The sequence below is a fragment of the Juglans regia genome, chromosome 2 (genome assembly GCF_001411555.2).
Source record: "Juglans regia cultivar Chandler chromosome 2, Walnut 2.0, whole genome shotgun sequence".
Lineage (NCBI taxonomy): Eukaryota > Viridiplantae > Streptophyta > Magnoliopsida > Fagales > Juglandaceae > Juglans > Juglans regia.
Genome location: NC_049902.1, coordinates 2,101,084 through 2,122,955, shown reverse-complemented (window position 1 = coordinate 2,122,955; position 21,872 = coordinate 2,101,084). Strand labels below are relative to the sequence as shown.

At 37.2% G+C, this 21,872-nt stretch overlaps 1 protein-coding gene across 1 annotated transcript; it reads right to left on the bottom strand.

Moving 5' to 3' along the window:
• Positions 1-4,407: 4,407 nt before the first annotated feature.
• On the bottom strand, positions 4,408-6,230 carry LOC109005537 (cytochrome P450 71A1-like). The gene is made up of 2 exons (XM_018984527.2): positions 5,241-6,230; positions 4,408-5,094 (listed from the first exon to the last, which is right to left on the bottom strand). Exons 1-2 carry the CDS (start codon positions 6,171-6,173, stop codon positions 4,474-4,476), a joined length of 1,554 nt encoding a protein of 517 aa, XP_018840072.1. The 5' UTR covers positions 6,174-6,230; the 3' UTR covers positions 4,408-4,473.
• Positions 6,231-21,872: the final 15,642 nt, after the last annotated feature.

The window sequence follows — 21,872 nt, the reverse complement described above, 5'->3', positions numbered from 1 at the left end:
TTGGCACTTTGGGTGATCCAAGGATGAAGCAGGATTTATGTAAAGGGGCGTAAGATATATAAAAGTTTGTATATAATAAAAATTAAAAGATTATTTAAAATCGTGTATCAGTATACAAGAAATTTTAAGTTTGAAGGTAAAATAAAAAATAAAAATATTTAACTTGTCAATTGAACTCAATGTTCTTTCAACAAATAAAGATCATTATATAATGATCATCACATTCATTCTCAATATTAGAGACAAACAAATAATTTATAAAAAAAAAATCATTTACTTTGTTTTAAAACCTTATATCAACAATATTAAAAATTGAAAAAGTTCGTTCAATTTATTTTTATTTTAAAACCTAATTTTAACAATATTTATGATTTAAAGTTTTTGATTTGTCCATATTGTTCAACTTAAGTTTTCAAAATAAAAGGCAAACAAAATGACCAATGGAAAAACATATTATGATATTCAAAACGAATTTAAACATACATATATCATATATACAACATAATAAATCAAATTAAAAAATTTGGATTTACATGATTAATCAACGAGCCTATTATATATGATTTATGGAGAGAATAAAACATATTTAACATTAAAAAAATTCACATCTAAGACTTTTTTTTTTTTTTTAAAATTTTTTACGTAAGTTTAGATTAAATTAAATTTATTAATTTCAGAAGTTTGGAATGCACTACTCTTACTGATGACATGCTTTAAATGCACTAGAAGCAATATTCTACGTACTTTGAAACTACAAGTAGCAAGGAAGCCAATTCTATTGAACATTACGTCTCCAAAATTATTAAAGTTGAAGTCCCCTTAAATTAATTTCAATCCAATAATGCCAGTACAAATTTTACTACACAGACTTTACAAACTGGCCTGTCACCATTAATAAAAGTTTATATAAAACGTTAGTTAGATCAATATTTAATACATAGGCTATGTGTAACATTCTGTCCCAAAAGTTCAGGGAGTTAGCTCCTGTCACCTAAATTCATCTCCCATAGCGCAAATTATATATACTCTAGAGACTCCATAAATATAAATTTACTTGTTCAAACCAAATATATATGTTCATCCACAAGAACACCAAAAATAGACCTCAACATAACAAACTAAAATCTCCATCAAGACTAAAAAATATTCACGTCTCAAAATACTCAAATCAATATAAAATAATAAATCTACTGAATATGACTCTCTAATAATTACTTGTACCCTTTGACACTTATTCCTCTACGATCATCTAATCTTGGTCATGCTTCATACTCTTGATTTCCATCTGAACCATCAAAATTATCTGAAAATATTGTGGAGATAATGAGTAAGTTATCAATAACTCAGTAAGCAGAGAATATATACTAGTGTGTAAACATGAGCTAGTAATAGAATGCAAAACCAAAACATATTATTTATCAAAACATGTTAGCACGAGAAAACTCACCGAGAAGGCCATTTGGTGCTTTTATTTTTATTTTTTTCATATCCTTAAACATTTAAAACAAACTTCATAACATCATTAAAAAATACTTAGCTAATCACTAAGTTAAAAAAAAACTGATGGAATCCACTCTCTGGACCCCAAGCATTTTTTAAAGTAATTACTCAGAACAAACTTTATTGTTTCACAAGAAGACTACACGGTAGAAAGGCTTAGTGTCACTTTTGTTAATAACTAAGGTTTTAGACAATGTAAGGGGATTTTTCCCACTGCCTAAAGTCCACTAGACCTAGGCCCAATACCCGACCCAAGGGCCCCTAGTCTGCTTAGGGGTTGGAGTGTCTGCCAAGAAGGGGGGCCGAATAGTTGACAAGACATATCAGCCTGACAGTCTTGAGCCGCTTTCAAAGCCCAAAGACTTGCGCAGAGTGCAACGGGAAATATGAAAGGCCATCGATCCAATCGACATCAAATCATCTACGGTTTGTAGGGAGCGGACACGAAGTCAGGGAACTGCACCGTATTAATGACACCGTTGCTAAGTTACACGTCACATTTATGGAGTTGATGCAGAGCCATGCCGCATTAAAGAAAGTCTGACAGTAGAAACAGAAAAGAAGGTACGGATTTTGTGGAGACAAAGACAATCTGCACCCCTCTACCACAATATAAATAGCCAGCTCTAAGTACGAAGAACTATCTCTGATCTCTAGACTCCCTTACTTATTTACAAACTTCCAAGAATATTGACTGACTTTGGTATCAGATGTTACTCGGCCCCAAAGCTGCTCTCTTCAAGTTGCACTTCTCTCCATCTTTTGTAGGCTCATTTATGAAAACCTGAGTTGTCGGAGCCTGGCCCAAAGACGTGCGAATCACAACGTTAACAGACATGCTAGACCCAAAGGAAGTAAAAGCCTTGAAGACCCCATGCAATTATGAGAAAAACAGATCCACTGGAGAAATGAATTGAGAGACAGGAACTTACTAGGGAATAATCGTCGTGATGAAAACTCACCGAGAAAGAGGCAATGAGCAGTGAAATGGTGGTTGGGCTGAGGTCGACAGTGGAGCACGACGGTAGTGCACTGTGAGGGAGAGAGAATCACGTAGCAAGAGAGAGAGTTGCGATCGGCTTATCGAGAGGGGACAATGGCCTTGACTCATAGTGGCAGCTCTAGGCAGTGGAGGCTAACCACAGTGGTTCTAACGTAGGGTGGCCCAATCTTTTTCTATGTTGGACGGCTGAAGAGTGTTACTGTTTGCTAGTTTGCCGTGCTTGGAGGAAGAATAGCCGTGCTCTATTTAGGTGTAGGGAAAATAGGGGACGTGGAGGCTTGCTAGGTTGTTGGGACACGTCAGCTAGGTTGTTTTCATGGTGGTTCGTGGCTGGTTATGGTGGTTGAAAATAGGTTACCAGTAGTTTTGTTGGTTGTCCACAACGGTTAGACGTGGGGCTTTCATGGTGCACTTTCCTTACGATGCCGTGGAGTGCTTGGTTGTCTCATGGTGTAGCGGTGAGGGTCGTCTTGGAGGCTGCTGTTTCGTGCTATAGGGGGTTGAGGGGAGGCCATAAGGGTGAAAAGTCATGGTATGCGTGGGCTTCTTTGGCCGTGATGAGAGGCTGAATGGTGGGTTGGTTTCATTTCTCTCAACCCGACCAGGTGCTAAGGTGGAGGAGTGTGGGTTAACAAAAACATGGGGCCTAGGTAGGGCTTAATATATACCAGAGTGTTGTCGTGTGATCCGTGTGCTTGGTAGAATGGGCAGGCATGGCTTAGTTTTGGTTTGGGGCGTGGTCTCTTGGTGGTTTTGTTGCGGCTTGTGGTTGTTGTGAAATGAAGGAGTTTTGGTGTGGGAGGATGCTACGACTTGCGGTTTGGGTTGGCATGAAGGAGAGAATGCGACGTGGGGCTTTGGTTTTTGATTATCTGAACGTGGAGGAAGGGTGCTTCAATCCTAGCTTTTGATGAGGAAGATGAGTATACGTACATGGCTTGAAAATTTATACACAAACTGGTCTTGGCCTAATGGATTTGGGTCCATTTTATGGGCTTGACCCATGGATCCTAGTGTTTTTCTGTTGGGTCTATAGTTTGGGCTCCAGGAAATAGGTTGGCCCATTATATTCCAGAGCTTGCCTAAAATTTTCATGGGCCTAGTATTCAATAAATTTCCATGGGCCTCAAATTCTAAAATAATCCAACTCGTCCAATAAATTTTTCGGGTCAATTACCAAATAAACAAATTTCACTTAGATCATAAAATATTAAAAGGCTTTAAACTAATTATCAAGTTTAATAAAAATCCATATTCCGCCATAGTAATATATATTTTGGGCCCAAGAAATATTCAAATTACTTGATAAATCTCAAATAGGCTTCCTATAAATATTAACCTAAAAAACAATTTATAGAACTCGACTTGGTCTAGGCTCGGTCCTGGGCTCGAGTGTTACATGATGTGTCTTCAATTTTATAAAATACCTAAGATTTGTTTGTTGCAAGTGTAGCATTTTTCATTATATGACAACCTTTCATTTCATTAAGAAAAAACAATAAATTTTAGAGATTTGTTTGGAAAGTGAGATAATCTCATCTCATTTCAAAACTTTTTATAATTTCATTCCCAAACATATCATTGAAATATATCATTTTTCAATTTGAAATTTTTAATTTTTTCATCTAATTATTACCTAATCATTACAAATTTTTCAAATTTTCAAATAAAATATAAAAAACAATACAACTTTTTCAAATTTCAAAACAAACATAATATTGAAAAATTATATTCTTACAATATTTTAACTTTACAATATTTTTATTCAATATTTTCTTTATTCTTTCCCAACACTCAGTAAAACATCCTTAATTAAAATAATTTTACTATTATTTATAAACTATTTCATTATTATTCACATACTATTTTATTATTATTCACAAATTCTCATATGATCCTAAATAGATGAGGCAAATCACCTCAGGAAAAGTCATATCATGAACATAACTCGTGAATCTGATCTGGATGTATCATGGGGAGTACAATATTGGTACAAGATGAAGAGGAAATTTCTTAGTCACAACAAGTGAGTAGTTAACTTCCCTCATGTCCAAGTCATCTTCCCCCTGCGCAATTGGACTAGGCAACCTCCAGTCAAACCAACACAAGAGGTTGGCAATCACATACTCAATTGTAGTAACACCGAATGTCAACCCTGGGCATCCCCTTCTCCCACCTCCAAATGGGATGAATTCAAAGTCTTGACCTTTAAAATCAACTGGGTTGTTTATAAATCTCTCAGGAAGGAACTCTTCTGGCTTATCCCATACGGAAGAGTCCATTTGGATTGCCCATGTATTGACAAATACCTTGGCTTTTGGCGGAATATAATAACCTCCTAATATCACACTTGATGATGTTTCTCGAGGTACCGAAAGAGGAGCTGGTGGATGTACTCTGAGAGTTTCCTTCAAGATACATTTCAAGTAATTCATTTGATTGATGTCATTCACATCTATTTTTGACTTCATTCCCACCACTCTTCTCACCTCTTCTTGTGCTTTTTTCATGATATTTGGATTCTTTATGAGCTCTGCCATTAACCATTCTAAAGTTGTTGAAGTCGTATCACTTCCTGCGACAAACATGTCCTGAGTTTTGAAAAGAGAAACATTAGCTAGACTTATGTGCAGTACTTAATTTGTGTGGGTGTGTTTGGTATTTGTAGCATACACTTACATATAGAGACTGGGGAGGGAGAGAGAGAGAGAAAATAGAGAGGAGAGAAATTAATGACCAGTAAGATTCCTTTGAGGTTGTCTTCGGTGAACTCAAATTCGAGCATTCCATCCCTTTGAAGTTGAAGAAGAATATCTACGAAATCTTTCGTATAAGGCCGGTCATCATTACAATTCCTTGTCTTGTGTTCTTCAATCACTTGAGCAAAAAATACATCTAATTCTCTAAAAGTAGCTTTGAGATTCGGGATGAACCCCGTAAGAACATCAATCCATCCCAAATAAGGGAAAAAGTCACCCAAACAAAATGATGTCAATAGTGCCAGTATCCTTCTTGATAGATCTTCAAAACTTCTCTTACCATTTTCTTCTTCAAACTTCCGTCCAAATACACATCTTGAGACTATGTTTTTTGAGGTTGCAATGATCATCTCACTAAGATTAACATGAGTCTGTTTGATGCACGACTCGTGTATCTTTTTCATTAATGAATCAACTTCTTCTTCCCTTACATACTGAAACGATTGCACTCTTTTAAGGCTCAAAAGCTCAAGAACACAAATCTTCCTAACTTGTCTCCAATACTCACCATAGGGTGCGAACCCAACGTCAGTGCAACCATAGAGTAAGGTGTTGGCGGCTGTAGTTTGGGGCCGGTTTGAGAAAACAATATCATGCGAGTTCATGACTTCTCTGGCTATATCGGCAGATGACACTATCAAGGTTGGAGTATGACCCAAGTGTAAGAGTATTATGGGGCCATACTTCTCAGAAAGGGCTCGAAAAGAGCGGTGTGAGAGCTTGCGAAGCTGGTGAAGGTTGCCTATAATTGGAAGCTTTGGTGGGGATGGAGGCAAATTGAGTTTGGTGGTTTTAAATATACGTTTACAAAAACGCTGAAATGAAAAGAGAAAGAGTAGAGATAGGAGGAGATAGACGGGTACTTTGTGTAGCTCTTTCCATGATTGTATCAACCATTGTTGCAGGGCCATTTCCTCAGTGTTCTGCACTTGGCTACGCGGCTTTTTCAGTTGTATATAATGCGTGTGTTAATTTTTCGACACTTCACACACACACACATATATATATATATATACACAAGTAACAAGCGGCAGAATCTTGGCTTCTTGAATTTGGCCATCAGACTCAGATGATCAGCTTGCGCCAGCTCTTGTCGGATTGTTGGGGAAAAGTTCATTACATTTTCAAGAACCTGTCTTCTCTCCGATCTCTCCTCGGATCCTCTATCTCTATCTTCTCTCTCTCTCTCTCTCTCTCTCTCTCTATTTCTCATTCCATGTGGCATTGCTGAAGCTTTGCAGCGAGACACCACCATGCATGCGTGGATTCCTCCACACCATGACACGTTGTCTCTCCCTCCGCCATTTTCTTCAAAACCAAGCCGGCCATCTTTTTCATAACTTGTAGCTCTCGTCTTACGCACGCACTTTCACCATACTGTCATATCGGCTTGTGATCTGTGTACAGGGCAGTACAGGCAATATCTGTCTTGTTAGGAAGTACGTACTGTTCTCTTAGAAATTTGTGGGAGAAAAGAAAGAAGGAAAAAGAGTCTTCTATTTGGATAGGTACTGTACGTGTTCCTTAACAACTATACGTAAGACTCTTACGGTAAGAGGATAATGATATTTTATTATTTTCTATATCACTTAATTTTTATTAAAGTTTTTTTTAACTTAACGATTAAGAAAATGATTATTAGATAAATTATATATTTTTTATCAATTTTTTTAATGATTACGAATGTTAAAAAATATTTAAAATAAAATAAATTAAAATAAAAATTTCAAATACACTATAAAATAATAAAATGATGGTAAGAGGATAGTAAGCATATCATTATCCTACGTAAGAACCAAGCAGTGTTCGGAAATAAATTTTATTTAATCTAATCTTATTTTATATTCTTTCTAAATATCATTTAAATATTTCAAATTAATTATTACAACTTTTTTAAACTAATCATTACAATTTTTTCAAACTAATTATTACAACTTTTTCAATTTTTTAAGAGAAAATAAAAAATAATTCAAAATTCTCAAATCTCAAATCTCAAAATAAAACTAATATTAAAAAAATTAGATTCTAATAATATTTTAATTTTATAATATTTTTTATTCAAAATTTTCTCTTTCCTTTTCCAAAACTCAATAAATACTTAACTCAAACTATCTTAATATTATTCACATACCATCTTATTATTATTTACAAAATTCTCATCTCATTTCATTATCCAAGCATCATCTAATTAAGTCCCTCAAATAGTGCAACAACCAATATCTTTTTTCATTGTTTATTTATTTAGTTATATATATATATATATATATATATATATATACACGCCTCTTACAATCTTAAATAATTAATTTGAAATGCCTATATGCTAGCTAGATTCTAACGCCTCGTAGGGTTGGACGATTACTACTTGTCACTTATAAATATGTCTCCTAACACATCTAAAATCTCCAAAGATTTCATAAACAGTAAACAATATCATATTTTTCAAATAAACACATTATAACCTCCACAAGTCATCACTACAATAATAATATAAATCAAGGGGTCCATAATCTCCTAGTAGTCTCAACATAATAAATCGATAAATCTTTAAGTCTCAATAGATCCAAATAACATAAAGAACTCCAAATAATCAAAGTAAACCCTTCTATTAACAATGGTGCCCTTAGGTACTTGACCCTCTATCCACAGTTAGCCAAGCTCTAATTTTTATTCTTGACCCCCAACTGGTTCATCAATATCATTTGAAAAATATTGTAAAGATAATGGGTGAGTTATCAACAACTCAGTAAGCAAAGAACATACAATAGTATGTAAACACGAGCATTTTCAGAAAGTTCAGTATGTAGAGACAACATTTCATTTTCATATGCACATCTCAAAAACGTGTTATCAGAAAATTATAGCGACTTTTTAATCTTTTTACATTCATAAACCATTTTCATATTCAAAAACCATTTTTATATTAAAAAATGCTTTGACATAACATAACATAACTGAACATCTTCATCTTATCATATCATATACCATATTTAACTCCTGTAGTAGGGTTGTGTTTTCCCCGATAACCAAACCAGACGGTATCATATTATGAAACATTCAATTTTTCAATCTCGGAGTTCTGAGTGTGTACAAAGGAAAGAACACATAAAAGATCACTTTATTTCCAAAGTGGGTGTACTCATATCATATCATATCATGTTCGTACCAACCATATCATGTGAACAGTATCATCATATCAGAACCATATTCAGAATCAGAATCAGAATCAAAACAGATAAGTATGCTAAACGTTTTTCATATCCATATAATATCAAACCACGTGCAGAACACATTCATATCATTTTCAGATGATCAATAACAGATTCAAAACATTTCATATCACATGTATAAAAATCTCAATTTTCATATTCGCTCTTTTGTACATTTCAGAAATATGTCAAATATTGCTCATGTGATCTACACTATTCATGTTAAAAAGCATTTTTCTCTTTCATATAGATTTTCATGAGTGAATGCAAAACACATATATTGAAGTTGTTTTCACGTTTTCTTTTAAAAACATATCATGCACATTCTACAACCCAACCTCAGTTCATTTATTTTTATACAAATCTAGCATATAAACCCCACTTACCTGACTTCCGTGTATTATCTATGCCTTGAGTCTGAACTTTAACAGTATCACCACCTAGTCAAAACATATAACAAACATTTAATAAACCAATCCAGTAAGCTACTAATTATTGAGTAACAACCCAAACCAGCCCCTTTTTAACTCAATACCCATCCATCATAAAATTAAACCCGACCCTCCTCAAACCATTAGCATTTAAACCCCAACACAGACACTAAAATCTCCACCCAACAACCAAACACAACCCATACAACTTACCTCTTACCAACATGCATTTAATCAAAGACAACCAACACCAATACAACGCTCCACCCTTGGTCACCACCATTCCCAACCAGCCATGCAATTATAAATCCCACACAGCCACCACATCAACTACACATTATCCGCATTTCAGTCCAACCACGCAATTCCAATTATACCATACTTACTAAACAACTAAAACAACCGTTTTCAAATAAAAATTTTAAAAAATACATATAATAATATCTAGTAAAAAAAACGATACTATTGCTATAGATTAACTAACCTAAATTCGTGAGTTTAGTATGATGAAAACGAAATCGAGCAGACGCTGCCTAAAGATTATATCAATGCTCTGTGACACAATGTTGCAGTGTTACTTGATTTTACACTTGTAGTTAATGAACATCACTATCTAATGTTTCATAAAGGCATTACCTAATAATGTCTCAAACAACTTCGCACAACCCCAATTCAAAGCAACCGCAAAACTCACTGAAATCAAGTGAAAGAGATAGTGATATGCACAACGAGAGATTAAGTGGTTTGAGTATGTTCACGATGAACCAAAATAGAGAGGGTGTGTGAGACTAGGTAAGATTTCGTTTGTGTGCAAAAGCTGTTGTCGTGGGTGTGTGCGTGAAAAATTAGAAGAAATGAGAATCTGTGCTTGCATGAAAAATAGAGGGAAAGAAAAAAAAATGAGAGTGAGATAAGATAGTGGGAAGAGAGATTTACCACCGTTAGGAGTTCCAGTAAGAGGGCTCAACGGCAACCCAAAATCGGCATGAGGAGCTTCGGACCAAAATCAGATTTTCACCCAAAAATGCAGCACTAACAGACACTTTCAGCAACAATCTCTAAGGGTAGAAAAATCGAAGGAGGGTGACAGTGTGAGGGTTAGTTTGTTTTGAGAAAATGAGGGTGAGGGAAAAAAATCGAATGTATAACTAATAGGGGAGTGGGAGTATGTATCGGGGATGAGAGATGTGGAAAAATATTGGGGAATAACCGAATAGGAGGGAGCAGATACGAGAGAACAGAAAACTAAGAGAAAGAAGAAAAACTCACCAAAACGGCACCGGTTCGAAAGCAAATTTCAGGGGCTGGGCTTCATTCACGAGCCTAGGTTTCACATAGATGTACCACAAATTTTACTAAATAGACTTTGCAAACTTATGAGCAAACATGAACAAAGTTAAAACAAAAAAAAAATATTCAAAGTAATTATATTAATATACGTGTTGCCAATCATATGTGGTAAATAAGATTTTTGTGGTAAAAGCTGTTGTGAGCTTTAGCATAGCATCCATATTCCATTTCAATAAGATCTAAAATAGATCAAGAGGTGAACAACCTCAAGAAAAGTCATATTACGAACACTGTGAATCTGATCTTAATGGATGATCATGGAGAGTACAATATTGGTACCAGATGAAGAGGAGTTTTCTTGGTCACAACCAGGGCGTTAACTTCACTCATGTCCAAGTGATCTTTCCCCCGCGAGTCCAGTGATTGGTGTAGACAACTTCTAGTCAAACCAACACATGAGGTTGGCAATCACAAATTCAACTGTAGCAACATTGAATAATATCAATTCATGAGGGCACCCCTTCTCTAGGAACTCTTATGGAGGAATTCAAAATATTTTCCTTGAAAATCAATTGGGTTGTCTATGAATCTCTCAAGGAGGAACTCTTCTATGGCCTCTCCCATACACTAGGGTCTCTTTGGATTGCCCATGTATTGACAAATACTTTTGTTTTTGGTGGAATATCATAGCCTCCTCCTAGTATCACACTTGCTGATCATGTTTCTCGAGGTAGTGTGTTGAAGAAAGCCTTGCTCTGTATTTTCATTTATGATATTTTGATTACAATCGATCATTTTATATACAACCTGAAAGAATTTTCTACAAAGAATAGAATCTTCTAGACCTAAATATAGGTTGTTATAGAGAGTGCACACTGATCATGCAACAGGGGCACATGCAGCAGGTGCACATGCAGAGGGTTGTTACGTGATAGCACTCGGGTCCTTTGGCTGTGAGTTGTATTTTGGTGTAGAGTCGGTATTACCCTTAACATCCCCCCTCAAGTCTAGCGGCAAGTGCTGGAGGCGCAGACTTGAACACAAAGTAGTAAACCGTGCAAATGAAAGTGGTTTTGTTAGAGCATCAACAATATGATATTTTCCTTAGATGAATGCTACATTCAGAGATTTATTAAGGAACCGATCACGTACAAAATGAAAGTCGATCTCGACATGCTTCGCTCTTGCATGAAAAACCAGGTTTGAGGAAAGGTAAGTGGCGCCCATGTTGTCACAATAGATCAAAGGAACTTGAGCTAGATTAACACCCAGGTCTCGGCAAAGGTGCTGAATCCAAATGACTTTAGCAGTTGCATTAGCAAATGCTTTGAATTCTACCTCAGTGGAGGAACGGGCGATCGTAGGCTGCTTCTTTGAAGACCAAGAAATCAAGTTGTTGCCAAGTAAAACATAGAAGCCACTAGTAGAACGCCGATCATCGGGACACCTAACCCAATCGGCGTCGAAAAAAGCAGTGATATTGAAGGTTAAAGAGGAGAAAGTTGAAGACCAACTATGGAGGTATGTTTAAGGTATCGCAAGATACGCTTAACCGCTTGCCGGTGAGGTACATGAGGGGCATGCTTGTATTGACATTACCATTGAAAGCACTCACTTTCTTAGAGGTGGCCATAAGAGTCTTTACTGGTTTGATAAGATGCATATTGGCCCTTATGAGCAGATCTGTGATGTATTTTTGCTGAGTTAAGAGCAGACCATTGGAGTTGGGAGTGGCTTCAATACCGAGAAAGAAGCTTAACTTGTTGAGATCAGTGATGGGGAAGTCAGTGCGCAATGCTGTTATAAGCTTAGAGATTTGTTGAAGTGATGAGCCTGTGACCAAGAGGTCATCAAAGTACACTAACGCAAAGGTGGTGCTGGACTCAGTTGATCTTAAAAATAAGGAAGGATCGACTGATAAGATTTTGAAGCGAAGACCGATCAATTGGCAGCTCAATCTAGAGTACCATGCACGGGGCGATTGTCGGAGGCCATAGATGGCTTTATGGAACCTGCAAACATGAGAGGGAAACTTGGGGTGAGAAAATCCTGGCGGTTGGGTCATGAACACAATTTTATGCAACGGACAATGCAAAAATGCATTTTGCACGTCATATTAACGAATAGGCCACTGGTGAGACACGACAAGAGCAAGAACAAGCCGAATAGTATTGGCCTTCACAACTGGGCTAAATGTCTCCTCAAAGTCGATACCAGATTGTTGAAGAAATCCTTTAGCTACGAGATAGGCCTTTCATCGTTCTATCGAACCATTTGCAAATCGTTTTGTGCGAAAGACCCACTTACAGGTAACATTATTTGAGGCATGAGAGGATGGAACTAAGGACCAAGTGTGGTTTGCAAGCGGAGCATTGAATTCCTTGGCCATGGCCTCGCACCATTCAAGGTGTTGTTGAGCAACAGTGTAACTTGAAGGTGTTTTGGGAACATAGTGTATGTCACTTATAAGAGCTTGGGCAAGAGGCCATTTAACTGTTCCATCAGTAAGTTGGTGAGGCCGAAGAGAGCCTGTGCGAGAACATGTCACCATTGAATGTGTATGTTGCTGAGGAACCGGTGGTGGAGTGCGTGTTTGGTGATGGTAGGGAAGAAGATTAAGGAGGTGGGCCCAAAATTGAAGAGGAAGGAGTTACGATGGTCTGGTTTAAATTAAACTGTGGCAAGGCCACGTGAGTGGGTAATGAAATGGTCTGGGCTTTTGGTAAGTGAGCAAACGGGAAAGAAGACTCATTAAATTTGACATCGTTGGATGTATTTGACTGGCCCGTGGGAATATGGTAACCAGTAAAGCCCTTGTGGGCTGGACTAAGGCCCATAAATACACATTCTAGTGAGCGATAGGAAACTTTATGAGCATTGTATGGAGCTGTGAGAGGCCAACAAGCACAGCTGAATACCCTTAATGATTTGTAATCTAGATGTAATGAAGGAGAAAATAAGGAGCGGAATTTTGAAAAGACAGAGATGGTAGAATACTGATTAAGTATACAGCATGGATAAATGCTTGTGGCCAAAATTTAAAAGGAACTGGATGCATGGGCAAGGAGGGATAAGCCTGTGTCTACAATGTAGCGATGTTTCCTTTCGACAATATCATTTTTTGTATGATTATGTGGGCAAGTTACTCGATGGATGATGCCACAAGATTATAAAAATTGAGAGAAAGGTCTAAATTCACACCCCCAATCCGATTGGAATTGTTTAATTTTAGTTTGGAATTGAAGTTCAACTTATGATTTAAACTTGACAAAAGTATCAAATGCATGAGATTTTGTTTTAAGAGGGAACAACCAAGTGTAGCGAGAGTAAGTATCCACAAAACTAATATAAAACCGATATCCATCAGGAGATACATGAGGGGAAGGTCCCCATAAATCTAAGAAAACTAATTGAAAAGGTGCGGCTGATTTGTGAGGCCTTGAATGAGCAGCCTATGGGACTTGGCCTTAGCACATGCTTCACAAAATGATGGAATTATTGCAGGATCATATGGCAGATTGTGTTGCTATAGAATTGAATGAACAAGTTTGAGAGAAGAGTGGCCAAGCCGAGAGTGCCAAGTTGGAACTGAGAGAGAGGTGGTCAAAGCTGATGAAGATGGTGGTGAGAAGGAGTAGAGTCCGTTATGGGTGGTTCCCTGAAGTAGTGGTTTCCCTGAGTGGCAGTCCTTAACACAAAAAGAGTCAGAGAAAGATTCAAAGAACACGTTATTATCGGTGCAAAATTGACTGACAGAAATGAGGTTTTTTTTTTTTAAATGAAGGAACGCATAAAATCTTATTGAGGAGAAAAGTAGTAGAATAAGAGGAGAAGGAAGCTGAACTAGAGTGGGAAATACGAACGGTGGAACCATCACCAACACGCAGCTGATCTGTGATAGTCAGCAACTTGCAGATTCAACTTAGCCAAGTCACTAGTGATGTGATTTGTGGTGGCGGTATCTGGATACCAACTTGTATCCGAGATGTTGTTGGAGGAAGAATAATTTGTAAATGCTGGTAAAGGAGTTTTGTAGGCTTGACTAAACCGATATATGCAAGCGAGAGTAGAGTGCCCTTGGCAATTGCATGCCTGAAAAATTAAGTGGTTGTCAGTGGGCATATGGGAACTGATACCAACATTACCTGCAGGAGCACCACGACCCCAAAAGTTGTTGCGAACACCACGACCTCTAAAGTTGTTACGGCCCCAGCGAAATCCTCGACCACGCTGTGCAAGTTGGTTTTTGGAAGTGAAATGCGCAGATGCCTCATTTGGGAAAGTAGTAGTATCAAAGTGATGTTGGAGATGAGCTTCATGTGCCAATAGGTGACTGAGCAGTTCATCAGAAGTGATAGGCTCAAGGCGAGTACTCACTGAGGAAACCAAAGCATCGTAGTTAGACCTGAGATATAGAATGAACTCGACAGAAGGCAGAGGATGTCCTGCAACAACCATGGTGTCAGCCAATGTTTTGGCTCAACGAAAATTATTGAGATAGAATCTCCCCTTTCTTTAGAGAGGCAAGTTGGAGTTGGGTTTGAAGAACTCATGCTCGAGAAATCGGAGCAGAGGTAGACTCAAGGAAGAGCCATACAGCTCGGGTAGAGGCACAACCGACAACCTGAGCAATGAGAGGCTCTGAAAGTGAAGAAATGAGAGTCGACATAACAAGTTGATCTTGCTGCACCCAACTGTCATAGGTTGGGTGCAGCTGAGTCTAGCAGCTGCTTAACTATCATTTCTATTTTATCTTTATGAAAATAGGGGTAGCAATAGGTTCATACAGAAATGGGGTTGGTTCCTAGCTAAAGGTTAATTGAATGGTCCTGTAACGCCCCGTACTTGGAGAGTTAGGGAGTTATTTCCTGCTTCTTAAAATCACAATACAACATCCATAATATTCTTTAAAGACAGGAAGTTTCTTTATAAGAAGTAAAAACTCATTTATTTCAAAAAACAATTTCCTTCATAACAACGCTCCAAGTATAAAGTTATTCAAGAAACGAAACTCCACAAGTCTCAAATAATGCACTATATATTAACTCATAACACTAACATAGGGAAAAATTAAGTAATTCAATAATTAATCCAAATATCCAATGGTCCCTGGTACCCTTTGGCACTTATTCAAAACTGGTAATCACTTGTACATCTCAAGCACTTATTCCTCTACGCTCAACTAGTCCCAACCATGCTTTCTATTCCTAATCTTTAACTGGCACCTTAGAGGGATTTGAAAAATATTAGTGATAAGTATTAATTTATCAACAACTCAGTAAACAGTAATCCTATACTAACATGTAAACATGAGCCATTTATAAAATGCAATAGACTGACAACTATCAAAATGGTTGAAATATTACCAGAAACACCTCATTTCAGTGATCATTATATGCATATATAATACTAGGAGACCTTCAGTGTAAGGATACTGAACAACCTCATAACTAGAACATAGGTCGTGTTTACCCCCGTGGTAGGGTTATGCATTCTTCAGATAACAAACAGAACATAAATCACTAAGTGAGCAAAGGGATTGCACTCACAAATTAGAGGTCACAATTTTTACACTCGTGGCAAGGTCAAACATCAGAGGCCACCATTCTACACCCGTGACGAGGTCAGACATTAGATAAAATCATATGTAATGCAATAATAGGAATAGTATACTGATAAAATAATATCATTTAATCGAACAAATATTTTAGAAATTCATATTCACAGTTTATGCCGTAGAAAATCATCGTGCAAAAATCTACTGATGTCTACACCAGTCATAATAAAATGTTAGATTTTAAAGTTCATAAATAGAGACTAGTGCAGAAAATCACCAAGGTTGTTTTTATAACAAAACATGTAGGGTTTTTACAAAGTCAACCTCAATCAATTTATAGCAAAATCTAGTATAGAAATACCGCTTACCTCATTCTTGTAGCGTATTGTCTAAATCTTGAGTCTGAATTCTAGTAATCTCAACACCTATACCAAAGAATAAGGGACATATTAATACCCTACGCAAACACTAAACTCACTTAAATACAACTACTACCATAATCTAATGGTGGATTAACATAAGCCCAAAATTAGTAGTAAGTTCATTATACACCCATTGAGCAAAACCACCACATCTTCAAGCCAAACAACCAACTCCCGACATGTCAAATAACCCACCAGCCATGATTATTACGTCACACGCACATCAAGCATAACAACCACATTTTCCAGCAATTAAAACAACCCAACCAGCCACTCCTAGTTACACGGTATGCATAACAACTCAGCCAACCATACACGTCAAAACTAACAATCAAACCTTAGCCCGGACAGCCACATATCAACCTAATATCAACCAAATAGTCCACCCATTCCCTCTTCTGACCATGACATTGTAATTCACCTTCAAGAATTTCCATATGCCTCAACCAAGACATCAAGTCGGTGAGTCCAAAAACACAATAGTAGACATAAAGATGACACAAATAGAGGACAACTGCATGAGTAAAGCAAAAGATTATCTTACCCATAACTCAGAGTGGTAGTCAATTGGTAGAGAGGTGTGGATTGGAAAAGAAATGCAGAGGCACAGACGGGGAGTAGTTCGGCGTAGGGGCTTGGTATGACGGGCTTGGAGTACTTATCGCCTACAAGTGACCGAATGAAGACAGGGGTAGACGGAGTGGAGTGCTATGAAGGCAGGGGTAGACGGAGTGGAGTGCTATGAAGGTAAGAAAAAAATAAAACATAGAGAGAGAGAAAGAGAGAGAGAGAGAGAGAGAGAGAGAGAGAGAGAGAGAGAGAGAGAGCTATTGGGACTTACTGGCATCAGAAGTTTCAGTGAGGGAGAGGCAAGCAACTGGGACCCGAGGTGGAGGTCGAAATCTTAGTAAGGGTTGGCGCGACAACAAGATGGTGACAAGAACTGGGGTAGTGAAGAGAAAGAGGGAGTCATTTTGGGGGGGGGGGTGTGTGCAGGAGGGGAAATAGAGTGGGGTAGGGCATCATGGGTTGGGGAAAGAAGAATGGGAAAGGGAAAGGGGATTTAACCAGACGATATATTTTGAACCTCTTTTTTTTTTTTTTTTTGGTCTTACTGGTCGTGTTCTTGCAGGTGGTAAGCTGGTTAGGGACGAAAACAATATTAGAATACTAATCTAGTAATTGCTGGATGGCTGGGGAATTTTTGAACTTGTTACCCTTGTGGACTACTCCATCAAATGCAACAACACCCCTTTATTCTCCATTTTATGAAGCATGCTGACAGTGCCTTCCTTAATCTAGGTAGTCACACTTAACCCCTTCAACTTCACTAGTTTTTGCTTATGAGAAAACTGCATAGTGAGTTCTTTAAAACTCCATAGAATGGAACCCAGATTTTGAAGCCATTGCACACCAAGCACTGTGTCACAACCTACTAAAACCAACACAAACATATCAACTGTGAAATTAACTCCATGTATGTGTACATTGACCCCCACTACCTTTCCTTCACTGTCCATATCTTTTCCATTTGCCACCTTAATCCTTACTTTTTCAGAGACTCGATTTAGTATAGCAAGGTCCACAAAGTTGTGCGTACTACCTGAGTCTATAAGAATGATGACCCATTGGCTACCAATTTTACCCTTAACCCTCATAGTCCTAGGGTTTAAGGAGCTTGTAATTTCATGCAACGATATTTCTAGTGGATTTTCTGGGTACAACAGTTTGAGTTGTTCTTGTTGTTCAACCCCCATTTCAGTATCTTCCCCACTTCCCTCTACAACATCCTTCACTTTTTCAATCAAATAAGTTTAGGACTGTGGCATTTGGCTCAGATTCCATTTGGAATCATAATAGTAACAAAGGCCCCTCTCTAATATGTTTTTCATTTGAGCTTGACTAATTTTCTACACAAGGACAACTGCCTTGCTTTGTTTTATTGTTTGGGTTTGGTGGTTGATGGGTGGGATGGAATTTAAAGGAGGCTGGTTCAATGGGCTGGGTATTAAAGGTACGGGTAGGTAGTTTTTTGTGTTGGTTGACATTCTCTTCTTGGATTTTGGCTAGGCAATGGTCAAATTGGAGGGGTTAAACATACAGACATGTAGCCTAATGTCATCTATTAATCCACTTAGAAAGCAACTAAGCTTATACCCCTCTGACAATCCTTTTAGCCTGTTTGATAAAAACTCAAAGCTGGACTTGTATGCTTCCACAGTACCCGTTTGTCTAAGGCAAGTTAATTGTTCCATAGAATCATCATAGCTGCTAGGGACAAATTGAACCAATAGAGCCCTCACAAACTCATCCCAACCTGTCAAAGCTCCAGACTCATCCAAGTCTTGAAACCACACGAGGGCTTGATCCTCCATATGAAATGATATAAGCCTCAGTCTATGTTGTGGTGGTGTGTTGTGGAAGTTGAAGAACTGATTTACCTTATGTGGTGGTCTTGTTCATTTTTTTTTTGTTACATTTAAAAAAAAAGGAACGGCACCCCAATTTTATTGACTGCCCTCACTTATAGAGGAGGAAAACCGTGGTTATAACATGATACCTGGGGTTACATATAATCCGAAGGTCCAAAACCAGGTATCAAAATGCTTTGCAAAAACCAAAATAACAGGAACCACTAACCATACTAAACAAAGAACACACGTCAAATAAAAAAGACAAGGGTGCATGCTACCAAAACCTGCAAGACAAAAGTAATAACAAACCTGCAAGCAAAGTGTTATCGATATCGTATAACTGGTAAACCAGTTTGATCCATTCGAATAGCTCCCCTAATGCCTTTGGAAAGATTGTCTCTCGTGTTGAATAAAAGCTCTATACCTCTAGTGCCCAATTTGGCTAATATGTCTGCAAAGTGGTTGGTTTCCCTAAAGGAATGATAAATATGTATCACCATTGAATGAGCCATCTCTCTAGCCTCTTTCCAGTGTTTTTGACTTCGCCAAGGAAATTGCCCACCTTTCTCCCACCAATTAACCACAAGCTTAGAATCCATTTCAACCTTTATGTGATTAATATTCATTTTCGCACATAAACTAAGCCCATTAGCTAGGGCTTTTATCTCCGCAATATTATTAAAATTAATACCACAGAACCAAAAAAAGGCAAAAATCATATGACCATCTTCATCTCGAAGAATCCTTCTACCTCCACTTCGACTTGGGTTACCAAGGCTACTACCATCAACGTTAAGTTTAGCAAATCCCTGAGTCTGGCGCATCCACTTCAAAATCTGCATAGCCTTTGTCTGGATCGATGGGCATCTTCATTAAACTAAGTTGCTGTAGAGTGACCCCATCTGAGCATCTGGTGAAGGGTTTATTCATTTTGGTGTTCAGGAGCTGAACTAAAAGATTCTTGATCTTGTAGCACACTTGCTCCCTAGTTTGACTAACCCCCTCCATTCTAGCTTTGCATCTGTATAACCACAGGAACTAGCTTATTAATGAAGGGAGGATGCAAATTGCAACGTTGATTTGCGAAACCGCTTGAGCCTTGGATAGCCATTGATGAATTTTACCACGCCATGTATTGGTAGGTACAATATTCAGACCCAGTGCTGACTCAAAAAAAAAATCCAAACAAAGGCTAGAATCTCGCCTAAAAGTAATGAATGATTCAAAGATTGACAATCAGCCTCTTGACAACATTCACATTTAGAGGCCATAGGAATCTGTTTTGTTACCCTCGAATATTCTTTTTTATGTTACCCTCAAATATGAGAGAGAGTAGTGTTAGATTTGAAGATATATGATACCTTAGAATCTGTAACATTTTTTCTATAAGTTTGTATTTTTTTTTAATGTATGCCATACTCTAATCTCTTGTAGACTACAACAGTACAAGTTGACTGAGATGAAACTTCTAGTTCAGCAAAGGCATTTTGAGGTGGGTGCTCTTATGAAATTTTAGCTATCTCTGCAAATGACGTGGGCACTCGAATTTGACTTGACTCATTGAGTTTCATGTTTTTATTCTCTAATATTGTTCATAGTTATAATGGAGGAGAAGTCAGTAGCCTATGTTAGACTAAAATTGTGCTAATAAACTGGAGTTTGATTGTTGCATACAATTATTGCGTATAGCTGCAAATATTTATGTAGATGCCTCTCTAGATTAGAATATTGTTGATTTTTTAGGGAACTGCACGGTGGAGCTATTATCTTTAGATAAAATGGTTTAGATGTCATCTCAATATGATCAACGACCTAAACTTTTTCTAACTTATTTGTATGTTGAGGAGGTAGAACATAAACTATTTAATTGAAAACAATGATTAGGATTTTAAGAGCAGTAGCTGCATGTTATCTGATAATTTAACGGTTATGGGCTGTGGATAAATAAATATCCACGCTGCTATATATATAAGTAGCTGATGGCCGGATAGATTACCCTATGTACTGAATATATATATATTATTGCCTTTGCCTTTTAGGTTGTTCCCAAAATATGATCGGAGTTTCTAAAATCGAAAGAATTTACTAATTAACTGTAATTTGAATTCTTGTTTTTTTTTTTTTTAAAGTTAATCCCACCTTTCTTGACATATCTAAGGACACATTAGAATGTGTAGTACTGGTTTTAACCTCTTGTTTATTTTGAGACAGATCAGGGATTAGTTTTTACTTTAGGCCCGCGGCAAATGCAGGAGAAATTTCAGCTCATTAATTAAATTAATGGTCATTGAGACTGATTTTAAAGAGAATGATCATGAGAAGCATGCCAATCCATTCCCTCTCCGTCCTTTTGATCTGTTAGGTTTTTCTGATTTCATGTTGATGATTGTAAACCATTCGTATTATTAATGCCTTTTTTTTTTTTTTTTTTGAATGATGATATTCTGACCTTGAATGATGATTTTAGTTGATAATCACATTTTGAAACAAAGATTAAGTATCTCATGTGATCTGCATTCGATGTACCTGAGAATCTGCTTCTTCCAAACATCTTCTTCTTGGAGTTAAGAATATTCATGAAGAAGTATTATTAGGTTATGGCTGTCAGACAAAGTAACATATGCAAGAATGGAATGGATTCTTTTTCTTGAGGGGTGATGTGATATTTTTTTCACTTCTGCTTACCTATAAAAAATATATTATTATTTTTACTTGGGCTTGGTTTAGTTTGTCTATGGTTCAGCCCTCTGGTTTATGTAGAAGTGAAAGCCTAAATTAATAATTCAATAATAATAGTTGGGGCTTTTCCAATGACTATACTCTGATTATGTAATAGTTGCATTTGTAATTGCATTAAACTGTTACATGTCTCCCAAATATATAGATTAAGTAAATGCAATTACAAATGTTGTTCTTGTCTTGGTTTTGCTCCTCTTTTCGAATTGTGGCATTTATGTTTTGACTTATTAACATAATTTTGAGTGGTTCCACTATATATCTTGACCTAAGCAGCAAAAAACCCATCATCAGCTTTTTATGCTATTTTAGAGAGATCAATTGATAAGTCAAAATATAAAATAGAGTCGAAGTTGTTTTATGTTAGCTTTGACGACAAACCAATGAAATTCAAGTTATGCTAGTGCAGGAAAAAAAACAAAAAGACAAAAGGGCCACATTCACCTGGATAAAATCTAAGTAGTCCCTCTCCTTGGATGGGTGAGGTTTTCTCTCTAGGCTAGTTTTCTATTTTGAAGAGGGTGCTATGGAGGAGGAGTTGACAAAACGAT